The following is a 16,489-nucleotide window of genomic DNA, read 5'->3' as shown; positions in this document are numbered from 1 at the left end:
AAATAAATGGGTTTTGTTACCAGTGATGCCCTAATGCTCTTGGTCAACTTGCTTTTTCTTGATGCCCTGTTGTTGTCTGTGGGTCCGACCCAATTTTCTATTGCTTTCTGGTTCCTTGCATCTTCCTGTGTTGCTATTTCCTATGGCTTCCTTGCGGTTTCCCACAAATTGAAATAGTAAAAAGATTCTTCTCATAGAGAGCTCCAAGGTAAGCTAATTTTGGATCAAATTTATGTGTTAACAAAATTTTGTTGTTTAATTCCATGCTTTAAGGGATTTTTTTTTTGACTTTTATTTATCCTTGTTCCAAGGATCTCTGGGCGCAACATTACATATATACAAGTACAGATAGATAAGGTCACGTTGGAGGTTGCTCACCTATAGGAGCTTTTAGCACATTGGGAAAATGCTCCTTGTATAGTTGCACAGGTGCCACCAAATGCCTTGTCTAGTGATCATACTCCTCACGGTCACTGGAGAGGTTGGAGTAGCTCTACGTGCTGCTCGCATACTCCTAGGTCATAGCCTCATTGCCACTCTCTCAATGCAAATTTTAGTGGTCATTGTTGCTCGGCCTTGCCTTCGCAGAGGTTGGGTTCGGATTGGTCCTTGATGGCTCCCCCTACTGCCCCTAATGTGGGTTGGCCATCTATATATAGAGACCCCAAGTGGGCTTTCCCTCGGCTGTACTTAGCTATCTCTCTGCCTAGGCTGGAGGGATATAAAAAACTTGTTGATGTTGCTGTTGCCCTTGATGATGGTTGGGCTCCCCCCGAGCCAACTACCAACCCCAAGGACTTTTGAGGTTTTGATGACAAAGATCCTCCCTCGACTGACATTGCTGTTGCAGCTTGAGAGCTTTATGTATTTTATTAATATTTTTTTTGATGAATAATTGCCTTATCTGACTTCGCGCCACATAAACTCGCGAGGTGATCTTGTATCCCTTTACCCCTTTTTAATAGATATGTATCTTTAATATTTAATTAATAGAAAATATCTATTCATTAAAAAAAGAAAAGAAAAAACCAAATCTTTAAATTTAACATAATATTCTTCGGCGGTGCCATCACTAGTTTATTAGAAGCTCAAAATTAAGAATGGAACTTTTCATGTACATGTAAAAACCAAAAAAACTTCTAATTTTGAACCGAGCGCGAGCGAAATGAAGAGCTTCTCCTACAACTGTCTGAGAACTCGTATGTGAAACCACAGTTTCAGGCGTAAGTGGGCATGGCTGGAGGATCGGCTGATTTGCAAATGCAGAGCGTTACAGAGAGCTCTCCCATTTTCAAAAATCTATACACTAGAGAGTACACCAGTCACAAAAAGAAGGTAATAAATTATTCCTCAAAAGATAATTTTCGATAATTTCAAGGAACGAGACTGTGTGGATTCGATCTAGCAGGAAGCTTTAATGCTATAAATTAGGCGGCGAATGATTTGCGCTTGTAAAATTATTTGCTTTTTGGATGAAATGTGTGTATAAAAGTGCGGCTTATCAGTACCTCTGGCTTTGCTATTTATAATTTATGTGTTATTGATTGGCATAATGGAGTGCGTAGGAGTGTAACATTTTTATAATAAGTTCTTTCGGTGACGATGATGTTTGCACTTGGAGAAATTCCGTATGAAACCTTGTGCTCGCACAAAATAATATATATATTTTTTGATGTGTAGGAATCACGGTTAATATAATATTTATCCTTTTCCATAGACATGTCAAACGATTCGTGTTTCTTGTATGGAGTCAGCTGCCCAGCATTATGGGTTCTACAGAGAAATCCGAAACGTGTGGTAAACCTAAATACAAGGCAGCTGATTTCACAAGACAATCATTAAGCAACAAATTATGAAAGTACACAAGCATTAGAAACTGTCAAATGGTTTTAGAAATTAGAAATATGCTCAAAGAAATAGACAAATATTAGTTCGAAGCAGCAATGTGATAGCCCATGGCACGAACCAGATGTAAGGGCAAACGAGAATTTCATTTTGCAAACAGTATTCACGAGAATGTGTCGTCTCAATAGCGCATCCGTGTAAGAAAGTCTTAACCAACCACACTTTGGGTCAAACAGAGTACAAATCTGCCCTGAACTGCATCCCAATTTCTCCACGGAGGCTTAAGAAATTAGTGAAAAACTGTTTAAACCATCACAACTCAACTATAATACCTTTACATCTAGGAGGAGCCTGGAGTTCATTTGTTGTCCAAAGCATTGTTGTAAAACTTGGACTTGGCAATTACTTGAGAATTCCAAAAATTTTAAAAACTCAGATCTCGGAAAAACTTGTTATTGAACTTAATTTAATCTATAAACTTTTAAAACTATTCTTAAAAAGCACCTTACTGCTAATTTCGAGAGCATATTATTGAATTCTATCATGCATAAATCAAAATTTATGCTCAATACATATCAGAGATGAGGGGCTGTAATAACCCCAACCGGTTATAACTTTGTGAAACACCAAATCCTTCTCAAGTTCAATTGTTTGACATTTTGTCAAACACTTTGCAAGCCAGCTTTGATACCATTGTAATATCCTTTGCCCAAATTGATTGATTTTAGCTCAAGGAATATATCAAACACTTGTATGCTGCCTTTCTCTTTTCTGATTTTTTGTGTTTCAAATTGTTTAATATAGTTTAAATGATGCTAAGAAATTTAGAATGTTTGCAAATGATATTACAATGCCTCTTACAATGAATTAATATGCAAGTGCAGTTCTTTTTGGTATTTTCAATGCATATACATGGAAACTAGAAGTGGAATGCATACCTACAGCCAACTGACATTTTGACAAACAATTGGCATGCAACTATTATGCTGATCATATATGCTATTAGATGGACATTTTGTTAAACAAATAGTATGCAACATATATCTCCTTTGTTGAATTCATTCCTATGTACAATGTTGGTATAGATTTGCTAAGACAAATGGGCTTACAATAATGACTACAACAATGCCAAATCTGATTTTGAATCATCACTGACAAGAGCAAAATTATATGCCTAAGATTACAATGCTAACTACTAATAGTTGCAAGAGGAACTTGATAATAGTGACGCCCATGGATGGAGATGAAAATTGCAATCGGAATCAAGCATAAATACTGTAGCGCATCACTGTTCACGTGTAATGTAGCAGCAAGGAAAAAAAAACGATTACTAATGGCTGCCAAAGATGAATCTTCATGCTTGCATGTCTGTACTCGACAGTCCTTCAATATTCTTCAAACCCTTCGGTTATTCCTTAACTTTAAGCACAAATAGAACTCTAGAATGAAACCCTCTTGAATGCCAAATTCAGTGGATATTTCGCCACCTCAAATGGTTGCAACACTAAAGAATTGATGCTCTCCAATGGCTAACTGAAATCAGAAACCCTTAGTTTCTTCTCCCAAGTTTATATCAAATGCAATTGACAATAATCGGATGCCTAACAATGAAGCTCTCGCCTTTATTTATTCTTTTTCTTCACGCTTCTAGAAGGAAATAAAATCTTATTTAATTACACTCTCTAGAAGCTTCCCCCTTTCCAATATAATAATTAGTTGTGCTTCTAGAAAATTAAATTAATTAAATATAAAGTCACCTTTAGATTTATTTATTTATTGACTTTAATTTAATTTATTTCTTCTTATTTCTCTACTTAGCCTTCAGAGAATGAAAAGCGAAGAACTCCATTGAGGGTCTAAAAGATGGGGAACATTATAGTCCGCCCTCCCTGAAATTGCTTGTCTTCAAGCAATCCAACAACACATTGAATTCCAACCTCCACTTGGATCCCAAATGAAGTAGTATGTGACACCCCTGTCAACAAAACCAACTGCATACCACTAACATCATCAGGACTTGCAGTATAGAACTCAAAACCTGTGCTAATGATGTAGGAGTTAGAATATCACCGGAAGAAAACCCCACAAGAAATATCTTCATCATGGTCCTCACCTGTATAATATATACTGGATTGGAATCTTGATCAACAATCCCTTGAAGAGACGTAGCTACATGAGAATCATATGCACTCATGCCAACTGTATCCACAATAGGTGTAGCTACGTCAAAATCTGTGGACACAAGAACATTACCAATTGTCGCAACACAAAACTGAAATTTTACAGATGGTGAAAACTGAGCCCAACTCCACTCAGGTGAGTGATCAACATCAACCTCAAACATCAGGCTGTCATAAGACAATGTTGCATCCATGTTGAACATAGTACTGTCCATAAACTGAACATCAACACTCTGTTGATTGATAGTATAACATGACTCTGTCACTATATCACTCACCTCATCAGCAATAACAAGTGTACTATCATCAGAGTACACATCTACAACTGCATGCATACTGCTAAACTCCTTGTTGGATGGTTCAACTGACACAGAAGTGGCTGTTGATATGATAGTATTCTCGCATACTCCTACTCCCACTATTGCTGCATCGCCATCAAATACATGATCTCGGGAACTCATGCCAACAACTGCATCATTTGACTTAACCTGACATGAATTCTTATCACATTCCACCTCAATTGTGGCCAACTCATGCAGTGTTTCATAAGAAATGTCTTGGAAATCTGAAGTCGCAACTGTATCATCACATTTCACTCTTTGAAAAAGTGATATCATGCTTTGCTCTCAAATCTCGGATTTGAAATCAGTTGGTTTATCCGTTTGTGATTGTGATTCATCTCATTCATTAGCACATCCAACTGTTTCCCAATGCCTTGTATCTCAGAATCTCCATCCCTTGGCGGAGAAGTATGCCCTTTGCAAGTATAATGAATACCAAACCTTCTGCCACCATCCATAATGCTGAAAACCAAGTCCTCTACCTGTGGGTCAAAAGAAAAGTGATGAGTACTCTTTATAGTGTAATGCCGATAAAAACTCCCAATCTCATCACCATCAAACTGAAATCAGAAGATGGCTCCACTCTCTAACTCCGAACTATTGGTCAGGTAGGATCTTGGACAACCCTCTCAGCAAACCCAACCACCAAATCCCTATTGGAAAGCATTGTAGCCAAGGTCTGTACAATCTTCCTCACCAATCGTCGTATAGCACAAGAGCCCCAAATGAGGGTACCCTTAGATAAATTGTATGAAACCTCCCGCAAATCCAAGCTCTCAAGCAAATACTCCATGAATGACTTAGTACAGTAGCAATTATATGTGGAAGCATCAATCCACTCCCCCGCAATACACAATTGATCCCTCTGAAAATGTGACAATGCCAACTATCCAATGGTACCAGCTGTATGAAAAGAAGAAATAGATTCACTTCCAGCAGAAGAAAGCAAATCACCATGAGAGCTCGTCTCCACTGATGCTCTCACCTCCTTTGTACATACTACACTCATATCTTGGACGAATGTGTTCGCTACATCATCACGTCCCTCATCCTTAAGCGCAGAAGCAGACTTACCACCAACCACAATATGTAACTGAACAGGGTCTGGGGCTAGTGTCAACTGTACCCGCTCTAACTCGACAGTGACCTCATCCAACTGTGACTGTGATTCCCAAAGAGCCAATTGAGTATACTGAAGAGAGTCCACAGTTACCTCAAGCTCTTGGGTGAGCTCAACCACCTTTTCCTCTTTTTGTAAGAATGTCTCATAACAGGTGCTACCCTAGTCCAGAAGGTAATCCCTATTAGCAACTAGTTGCGAATAGTTATGCTTCAAGATCCTAACAGCCTCTCGAAGCACATGAACCTCTGCTAGAGAAAGAGTACTTTCACTATGCTCATCAGTCATAGGAGCACCCCAACCAAATGTAGCTAGCATCTGATGGATCACATCATAATGCTCAAAAGCTAAAGAGATGTCACTTTCACTCACCTTCAACTGACTGACCACATGATGCCTCTGTAACCCTTGCCTCCTATGCAAGCTCTTTGTCTCACTAATTGCATTGTGATAGGAAATTGAATTAGAACTACCCACCACAAGATCACTTAATGCATGTGTGCTATCGAACTCTCGCAACTCTGCATCCGAGATACAACTACTATGTATCTCAATCAACTCCTCATCTGAAGAAATGGAAGCCTAAACAATATCAATATCCCTGCATGTTTTAGTTTCCACCTCAAAAGATAGATATTGTAAACACTAGTGCTGGGACCCATCCAAAACCTCCTCAGAGTCATCACCCATTATCTAACAAGGGGTGTCATACCCAGTACATCTTATAGCATCATCAAATGGATCATCAGATGTGTCCATACTATCTGCATCGACATCTCCTGACAGAGTCTCAACTGCGGACTCCTGACTCTACACACATGACTTAACACCAAGTTGTGAATAAGTAATACTAGAGCATAAACCCACATCTACTAACTCCGCTGAAACACCCACATCACCAACATCATAGCTGGGTGACTCTATACGTGCCTTGGTCCCACCTGAGGAAGCAATTACCTCCTGCATTGTAGCAACACCATGAGATCTAACATAGAAATCTCCAATAATAATCTTGTCCTCAAGAGAGCCGAGAGTATCCGTGGTAATAATTGCATCAACTCTCTCTCATTAACTGTAGCAACAGCTCTAGGAGCCTCAACCTGCTGAAGCTTGGTGTCGCTATCCTCAGTTGCCACTAACACAACCACATGTCCCTGTGAAATAAGTCCATCGCCAACATTGGAGATAAGACTAGCAGGTGCCGTACTAAATATAGGTACATTTGCATTAGGGATTCATGTCGGGGAAAACTTAAGCTTCTTTCCTTGCAACCTCGATGTCGACCTTCTAAAGGCGGAAACCATATACCTTGCTGCCCTTTCAATTCTCTCTGAATTTGACAAGCTCTTTGTTAATCTCTGTTGATGAAGCTTAAGTTTCTCCATACTCTCCTGCAAAGCATTCATCTTTGTGCTCACTTCCCCATTACTCCACTGCCTTCTAGAATTGTTAGTCTTCCTATGTTTGTCCATGGCTAGAAAATGCTAGAGTGCTGGTCACTCCAAAGGCAACAACAAATCTGACAATAATATAAATTTTCTACCCCACGGGATGGCAGGAAACTGCTTTGATACCAATGTAATAACCCCAGCCGGTTATAACTTTGTGAAACACCAAATCCTTCTCAAATTCAGTTGTTTGACATTTTGTCAAACACTTTGCAAGCAAGCTTAGATACCAATGTAATATCCCTTGCCCAAACTGACTGATTTTAGCATAAGGAATATTGTCAAACATTTGTAAGTTGCCTTTCTCTTTTCTGATTTTTTTTGTGTTTTAGACTGTTTGATATAGTTTGAATGATGCGAAAAAATTTAGAATGTTCGCAAATGATATTACAACACCTCTTACAATGAAATAATATGCAAGTGTAGTTCCTTTTGGTATTTTCAATGCATATACATGGAAACTAGATATGGAATAAAAACCTATAGCCAACTGACATTTGACAAACAATTGGCATACAACTATTATGCTGATCATATATGCTATTAGATGGACATTTAGTGAAACAAATGGTATGCACCATATATCTCCTTTATTGAATTCATTCCCATGTACAATGCTGCTATGAATTTGCCAAGACAAATGGGCTTACAATAATGACTACAACAATGCCAAATTTGATACTGAGTTATCACTTACAATAGCAAAATTTTATGCCTAAGATTACAATGCAAACACATAATAGTTGCAAGAGGAACTTGATAATTGTGATGCCCACGGATGGAGATGAAAATTGCATAAATATTGTAGCATGGCACTGTTCATGCGTATTGTAGCAGCAAGGAAAAAAAATGATTACCAATGGCTACCAAAGATGAATCTTTAGGTTTGCACTCAATAGGCCTTCAATATTCTTCAAACCCTTTGGTTATTCCTTAACTTTAAGCACAAATAGAACTCCAGAATGAAGCCCTCCTGAATGCCAAATTCAGTGGATATTTCACCACTTCAAATGGTTGCAACACTGAAGAATTGACGCTCTCTAATGGTTAATCGAAATTAGAAACCCTTAGTTTCTTCTCCCAAGTTTATATCAAATACAATTGACAATAATTCGATGCTTAACAATGAAGCTCTTGCCTCTATTTATTCTTTTCCTTCACCCTTTTAGAAGGAAATAAAATATTATTTAATTGCACTCTCTAGAAGCTTCCCCCTTTCCAATACAATAATCAGTTGTGTTTTTAGAAAATTAAATTAATTAAATATAAAGTCACCTTTAGATTTATTTATTTATTGACTTTAATTTAATTTATTTCTCCTTATTTCTCCACTTAGCCTTCGGAGAATTGAAGTCTAAGAACTCCATTGAGGGTCTAAAAGATGGGGAACATTACAGGGGCAATGCCATTCATGGGGCTATGGGGGCAATGCCCCCAATGTGGTCAAAAGGCAATGCCTTGGGTGCATCTTGTCGCGATTAAGGGTGGGGTTGAGGGTTGGATCCCTTGCCACTAAGCAAAACAAAATTAAGGCCTTTAAACCACACAAACCTTCATTACACCTGCCATTTTCACAATGTTATCACATTACAGAGAAATTAGGTGTATGACGCTTTTCTTTCATTAAAAATGTTATAAAAATCATATAAATGTTTTAGCATTACATAAAAAATAAAGTTACACTCTTTCAAATAAGTTTTTAATGAAAATTTGTGAGTTTTTGGTGAGCTTTTATCACAAACCATTGCGAGTTTTTCAAAACATTGTTGGCAATTTTGCAGCAACTCACTAGGAATATTGGCTTGCTAGAACTATTCATGAGTTTTACAAGTTTTTAAACTATGATCCAAATTGCCACCGTAAAGGCATTCTATTTGCTTAATACTATATTATGAATTTGCTTCATACCACTTCATAATATTTGCTTCTGTATAAACAAAATTTTATGCATAAATAAATCATATCAATGATATTTAATTTTTTTGTCGATATTGATTGAAGTTTGTAGCTGCGATAGAGATTTTTATCTTTGACTTCATGAGATAGAAATATGTTTGTTATGACCTTTATGGTCATCTTCAGCCGAAAGAGATATTTGTGATTATATTTAAGTTAATATTATGTAAAAAAACATGTGGCATACATCATGCGATGAGGCGTGCGTATGGAAATGTGAAGCATTGGATATGCGGAAATATGAAGGGTCTTACTTTGGGGACTCAAAGAGACCTTCGTATGTAAGATGAAGAGCTTATGCAATCTATTTATGTGATTGCTTGGTATATTGTAATCAATCAAGTGGAAAGCCATGTACTTGAATATTTTATAATCAATAAAAGTCAAATTTTGCTGGTGTGGTTGGGTCCCAGAATAAATGCATTGAATGTTTTGTGTATGGTTTTGTTGATGTGTGTTTTATGACTCACCAAACAGTAGAACAAAATACCGAAATATCTTATCCTCTCTTGAATAAAGTCTTGTGTATGCTAAGATTGCAAGAAGATCATATAATGACTTCAAAGTTCCTTTAATGCCAGGCCTTGACTGTGGATAAGATCGGTGGTTGATGTGATTTGCTGATGATCACAAGGGGCCTTACGTGTTTATTCATATTCATTTCAAGCCATACTGGATGAGGGAGCTATCTTAAGGTTTTGCAATGAAGCGCTTCTTTTTTGGATTTTTTCACAAAATATGCAGAAATTAAATAAGATGGGGTTCAGGAATTCTATTCTAATCCCAAGGGTAGTGATAACAAGAAATAGTATTCTAGTGGACAAATTCCTCAATTTACTGAATTCCGCTTCGCCAAGTTATACTACAACTAAGCATGAACCAGTGCAATCTTCAAGGGTTATCCCAAAGATTTTCATATCACCACATACGCCATCATAAAGAACAATGTATACGAATAATAGAAGTTGAGCATATGCATGAAAAGATTCAGGTTAACTTTACACAACGAATTAGAATCACTAAAACGTCAAAAGTATGAACCAAAGGAATTCATCAATACACCATCATATTCTCCATTGTAATCACCACACATTGACTATGCTAAACTTAATATACTTGAAGAAATTTAGGAGAACAAGCAAGCACTAAGATACGTCAAGTATTCACCAAACTCCAATGAGAACTTTATTATCTCAGTAGCTCATAGCAACAATCTCATAAAAATCCCCCTTACAAATGAGAAATGAGGCCTTTATATAGGTCCTCGATTACAACGGGTGGCTCGAATGATCACAATAACTGATGGCCGAGATCATGCCACATCAGCCCTAATTAGGGTTAGGGCAATGGAAAGGAATCTACATTAATGCCATAAGGAATCCACTACTGTAGTGGGTAATAAATGCCCACCATGCATGCTAATTTAAGGAGTGGGGTGTAATAAATGATCCCTATGCACACCCACTCTGCATTTAATGCATCTATCCTTGATTTTTTCGCCTGAAAGATCGAAATCGATCTAATACTATTTCCAACTCCTCTGTACTGATGCTTGGTGCAGATTCTTGCTTCAATTCTAGAACTGCAATTGCTCTTTCTGCTTTTCCCAAGCTTTCATCCCAATCTGGTAGTAAGTCCTTAGTAGTGTGCATTGTATTTGAGAAGATGGAGAAATTCTCAAAATCATCTCTTCCATATATGTTTAGCTGAAAGAATTCCTCTAGCTTGACTTTCAGATTATCAGTTGTCATTTCCTCTTCCCCCAATCTTTGTGATAACAAGGATGCAACTGCATTTGATATTCCTTGCTTGATGTTATCAACAATCTTTTTCCATCGACTGGATTCCCTGGTAAAGCTCTCGAACATTTCCTTAGCCATGATCACTGCACTGTACCATTGAATAAAATCATAGAAATCCCCCTTTCTGATAACTCGACCATCAATCAATTCTTGCTTTGGGGTATCCATCAGACTCTGAATGTCGGCAATCACCTCTTCTTGGTAAATATGCTCATCCACCCATGATTCCTCCATGCACTAAATCCTAGAGATTGCAGCCAATGCCCTATTGTGCACTTGCACTAATTCTTCTGCATGTTTGAAGGCTACTTCCTGAATTCCTTCGATCCAAATCTTTGCACCCTGAGCAATCCGCTTGATTCTATCAATATCACCTACCACTTCACTGGAAACACCCATTGGAGGGACAAATGATGGACCTTCTCCTCTTACTGGATGAGGCAAGTTATTGATGTATTGACATAAGGCCCGAATTTCTCTTTTCTGCTTTTCATACCCTTCTTCTACTTTCTTCAGCCTATCCTTCAAAGCCTATGTGGAGTCATCAAATTCTTCTAATATTTGCTCTCGGGAGGCCCGACCAAGATTTACTTCTGTAACATGATATTCATCTAGAGTAATCTGATTTTTCTCTTTGTCAACTGTGGGAGTTGCAATCTGCAAGATTCTAGATCCTGATTCTCCTCTGATGAATTTAGTATATCTTTTTGCTTTCCCTTGTTCTTCTGATCAGTTTGATCGGTCCAAAATTTCCTGTAATTCAATTGCTGGATCAACCTCCTTTTGTTGATGCAATTGAATTCGTTGCCTCAACCATTCCGGAATGGGTATACTTTGGTCCCTCGGAATTACCAATTGTTCTTTCCTTTGGATTGCTCGAATGTCAATCTCTTCTTCACCTCGTGGACTATCCATTGTAACCTCAGGAACTATAGCTTCGACACTTGGAAGATGTATTGCTACCCTTGGAGTTTCTTCCTCTAGTGGACCATCTCCGTCATTAATCATTTCTCACTCTAAGATCATGGCAAGACTTTCTTCTGTAGCAATATCTTGATCTCTCCCTCTTTCTTGCATGGATTTTTCATAAGCATTTATACTCAACCGATCATGAATTGGCCTATCCAAATTCTCTTCTTGCTCAAATCTCCTTATACTTGTCCCCACATCCTGCCTTTCAAAAGTTTCTATCTCTTGGACACTTGGAGTTCGACTTGGAGAAGAGGGAGCATCTCCGTGTTTCTGCTTTTTATTTTGAGATTCCTGGATGACTTCCTCAATCCTAGAATGCTTTTCTCGAAGTACCTCCTTCCCTTTCTTGGTTCCTACATCTTCGGATGGAGTTCCCCTTTCTTCAACAGTCCCTTCAGATATTTGTCTTGATCTTTCATCCCTAAGTGGTCTGTGGCTAAGCAACCTATATGTGAATCCATTAGCTGGTGCAACTAGTTTTTCAAGCTTACGCTCGATCCACCACTTTGTAAAATCTAAGACTGGTTTTGAAAGGCCTTCGAGATCTGTAATTTCTTTCTTCTTCCAATCAAATGGTTGAGCTGTCATTTCTGGATTGAATCCTTTTCGCATCACATTTGGGTCCTCCTCCATTTGATCAGGAACCTTGAATATGTTGCATGTTCTAATAATGTTCAATGGTAGTCTTGAATGCAATCTTTTTCTAATCTTGTTCTCGTCTGCTGCATTTGCCCAAAAGTCTTCAAGGTGAACCTTGTGTTGGTACTTTGACCCTCCTACTGATGAGATCTTGTTGAAAGGATCAAAATCATTCCTCTTTGGATAAAGCGTAGGCGAAAGAAGTGGAGCTCATCTGATGATTTCTCTGCAGCTTTTAGACATGGGCATACCTCAGTTTTCCCTTCTCCTATGGAAATTGGAAATTGCAATCCCAACTTCTTCTTCCCTTTCTGAATCTTGTCATAGGCAATAAGTTTTCGAGTAAGCTCTAACAAGACCATCTTATCCGTTGGATACTTGGGAAGTTTGTATGGCTCCGTGGAGAATCCTTGAACTCGGATGTATGAAAAGGTAGGAAACTGAATGAACCAGGTGTTATATTCTTCAACCAACTTCATTGCACCCATTAACATTCTTATATGTGGCTTCTTTTGTAGTGTTCTTACTATGCGCATGGCAAATATATCATTAACCCTCATGTAATCATCCTTTGAATACAAATGCAACTGCGGGTAACATTCGTGGATTTTGAGGTGTTGGCTTCCGCTTCCAATTGGTCCTTTGTATCGTAGTCCATCATAATTTGTCCTCCGTGCTAGCATGTAGATGACATAGGAGCTCATGTAAAATTTCTTTGTATGCTCTAGATTCATCAACTGCTCATTTAGGTTATCACTTATGAGCCCAGCTCAATCTATTCTGTCACCTTCCTCCATTACCTGCTCAACAAAATACCACATCCAAGATTCAAACCTATAAGAATAAGGCATGCCAAATATGCGACTCAACATCATGACCATATCACTATATTCCCTCTGCAAGTCGAGCCATACTATTTCTTTAGGAATCTTGGAATGATGTCGTCTATTCTTTTTCAACCATCTTTTGTTGATTATTTCTTCACAAAAATTGATTCCAGATGTATAGATTCTTAGTGTTTGCTCTTGTGTTTTTGTGACCATCCTTGGATTTGAAGGAATTCCAAATGCTTCAGAAATGGATGCTGGAGAAAAATCTGCCAAAATATTTTGTTCAAATTCTCGGATGGTTCTGTCTCTAGGACTGTAATGCTTGGTACATTCCACGATTAACTCTGGGTGCTGAAAAGAAGGAGGGAAACCAGCTGCAGCAAAAATTCCACTTCTCACAATTTTTGTAGCCAGGTGTGTTGGGTGATAGTCATTATATCCGAGCATTATCTGGTTGAAATCTTTCAAATCAAGGCCGCCAAGACTTGTATCTCCAATTTCTGTCCACTTTAACACGATTTTGGATTCAGGATAGAATCCTCTCCTTTCATTCTTTATCAATTGTCCTCGCGTTTCTCCTGTTCCCTTGGGCTTTGCCATTTTCCTTTCTGATAGGATTCAAATTCTTCTGTCGTGAATTCCCAGAAAACTCCTCAACAGTTTCAGAAAATTTCTCAAAAAAAAAAAAATCTACTTCCTTGAATTCTTCAAATCTTATTCCTATTCTCGATCTGCTCTTCAAATTTTTGTGTGAGCCTGAATGAATGAGAGGGTATCTTATATAAATCATTCTTCAAAAAGATGCCTTTAAAGCTGCAGACTAAGATTAGGCAGCTGCTTTACTTAACCATTAAGGTTTCCATTTTTTGTGCCACTTGTCGCCTTTTTGCTACTTGATTCAAAAAGTTGCTATCTTTAATGCTCTTAACTTCATGATGAAGCTAAGTATTTCTATTTTGATTTTTTTTAGTTTTTGTTAATTAAATATAAAAAAAAATTCAATATTTAATTAATTTCCATTTTTAAATGAAAAATCAAATTCATTTGCAACTTTTTCTCCATTTTTGTTTTTGGATTATTATTCAAAAAAAACTCAAATTAAATATTAGTAAACTAATATTTAATTTTTTAATGTAAATCCAAAAAAAAAAAAAAAAAAAAAAAAAAAAAAAATATTTTGAAGGAAAATCATTTGTTTTTGCTTTTCCTCTCTGAATCCAACTTTCACTTCATAAGAAAATTCATCCTTCCTCTAAATTTTCTAATTTTTTTTTTTTTTTTGCAAAATTTTCAATTTTCGCTTTTCATGATTTTTGAACAAATTCTAGTGCTCCAATCAATTTACAGGAGCGGGTTTTATATGAAATCAAGGATTTTTCTTTTGCACAATATTTCCCTACTTCAGATTTGCGCTCCATGATTTCCGGAGCAGGCTTTTTATGAAATGGCGGATTTTCCTTTATTCCTCCACTCCTGCTAACTTGTGCTCCATGATTTTCGGAGCGGACTTTTTATGGAGTGAAGGATTTTCCTTCATGAAATGTTTCCATGACTCCTTCAAGTCTGCGCCCACGCTTTATAGAAAGCGGAATTTTCAAGGAATGAGGCATTTAGTTTTTCCGTGACTTCTTCAAAACTGTGCTCCGTGCCTTAATGGAAAGCGGGATTCTTAAGGATTGGAGGAATTTTAGTTTTTCCGCGACTTCTTCAAAACTGCGCTCCGTGCCTTAATGGAAAGCGGGATTCTTAAGGATTGGAGGAATTTTAGTTTTCCGGGACTTCTTCAAAATTGCGCTCCGTGCCTTAATGGAAAGCGGGATTCTTAAGGATTGGAGGAATTTTAGTTTTCCGGGACTTCTTCAAAACTGCGCTATGTGGAAGAAGGAAAAAAAAGTTGGCAACAAAAAATTTAAAAACAGAAAGGGGGGCCCCCGGCTGGGGCGATTGTGACTGGCGGTCACAACATCTGGCGACTCCACGGGTGAAATGTTACAAGCATTTCAAGGATAAGACTTAATCTGAACTCAGAATCTCTGGTTTCTCTATCTTACGTCATCAATAAGAGAGAAAACAAGCTCAAAAGGGGAGAATAATCATATATTGGATCAAAAACATGTTTACTCTGCGGCAACCTGAGTGTGTGCAATTTATATTAATTCCATCTCAACAAGACCACTCCGAAATCCTAGGATTAATCATGACAAGTTATTGATTCCTCTTGACTTCAAAAGCATCCTGGACATTGCCTCGCTGCCAGTCAGGTGTCCATAGCCCCGATGGAGTTGTCGCTGTAAAACCAACGGAGATTGCTCCACTTCCGGTGAATTATTCTTTAGAACACCTATGGAGATTTCCGCGTACCCCCAAAGCCAATCTCATTATTTCATCATTTTTCTCTTTTTTCTTGGCTTGTAAGCAATGAAGCTTACCATGGGTTTAGGAGTTACAGTGGCGCTGAAGCAAGATTTTAAAATTTTCACAAGTCATGACCTTTCCAAAGACACATAAATGGACTTAGAGCAATAGTTAAGAGTGTGAAATATGTGGCAACCTCAGAGTTCATGCGTCAAGACACAATGTATGATTAACCTTCCGAGTCAAGTATGTTTTCTAACCTATTGAAAATATATGAAGGATAGCCGAGATTTTAATGCTCTTCATAACAATTATCCAAGAAATGAAATAAACAAAACTTGGTGAAATCTTCAGATGAAGTAACCAAATCATCACATCACCCCGCTTGCAAAAAGAGATTCTCACAACTATGAGCCACCTAGCAAAAGCCAAAATTGAAGACAAAACCAAAAGAAGAAAGAAAACCAAACCACCCGAGGAAGACAACCCAGGGAAAAAGAAAAGAAAACAAACAAGGGAAAGAAACCTAAACTACGCAAAGCCAAAACTCCTAACCAGGAGAGGGGAGACAAACCAAGACCCCCCACCTAACTAAAAAAAAAGAAGGAAAAAACAAAAACAAAAACACACCACAAAGGAAAACCTAAACTAACTATGTACAAGTTAGGCTTTACAAAGAAAACCTAAGGGCAAAAATAATGCTTGAGGAATTGCCCATTGATAGGCAATTGGACTTCCTTTCCTGTTAGAGTCTTAAGCTTGAATGCATTATCTCCCAAAATTTCAGAAATCTGATAAGGACCTTTCCACAGATTATCAAGCTTGTCATGTCCACCCTTCTTTTCATGTGCCTTATCCCAGCGAAGTACCAGATCTGAAATTCGAAATTCTTTAACCTTTGCCATTTTGTCAAACCATCTCTTAACAACTCCTTAATGTTTAGCAAACTTTTCCAATGCTTCATCCCTCTTCTCTTCCAAGTGCAATAATTGGGTCAAACG

General features: G+C 37.8%; 1 protein-coding gene across 3 annotated transcripts in view; it reads left to right on the top strand.

The window, feature by feature from the left end:
• Positions 1 to 1,141: 1,141 nt before the first annotated feature.
• Positions 1,142 to 16,489, top strand: part of TEX1 (Transducin/WD40 repeat-like superfamily protein) — a 153,685-nt gene continuing 138,337 nt past the window's right edge. For all 3 annotated transcript variants that reach the window (XM_089833395.1, XM_089833389.1, XM_089833380.1), the window contains exon 1: positions 1,142 to 1,335. In XM_089833395.1, the coding sequence (XP_089689521.1) occupies positions 1,234 to 1,335 (102 nt within the window). In that variant the 5' untranslated portion in view covers positions 1,142 to 1,233. The remainder of the gene's footprint in view (positions 1,336 to 16,489) is intronic.

Source organism: Cupressus sempervirens, chromosome 1 (genome assembly GCF_028749045.1).
Source record: "Cupressus sempervirens isolate cs-2001-9-10 chromosome 1, ASM2874904v1, whole genome shotgun sequence".
Classification (NCBI taxonomy): Eukaryota; Viridiplantae; Streptophyta; class Pinopsida; order Cupressales; family Cupressaceae; genus Cupressus; species Cupressus sempervirens.
The sequence above is the reverse complement of the archived record's forward strand: the minus strand, read 5'-3'. Positions and strand labels throughout refer to the sequence as shown.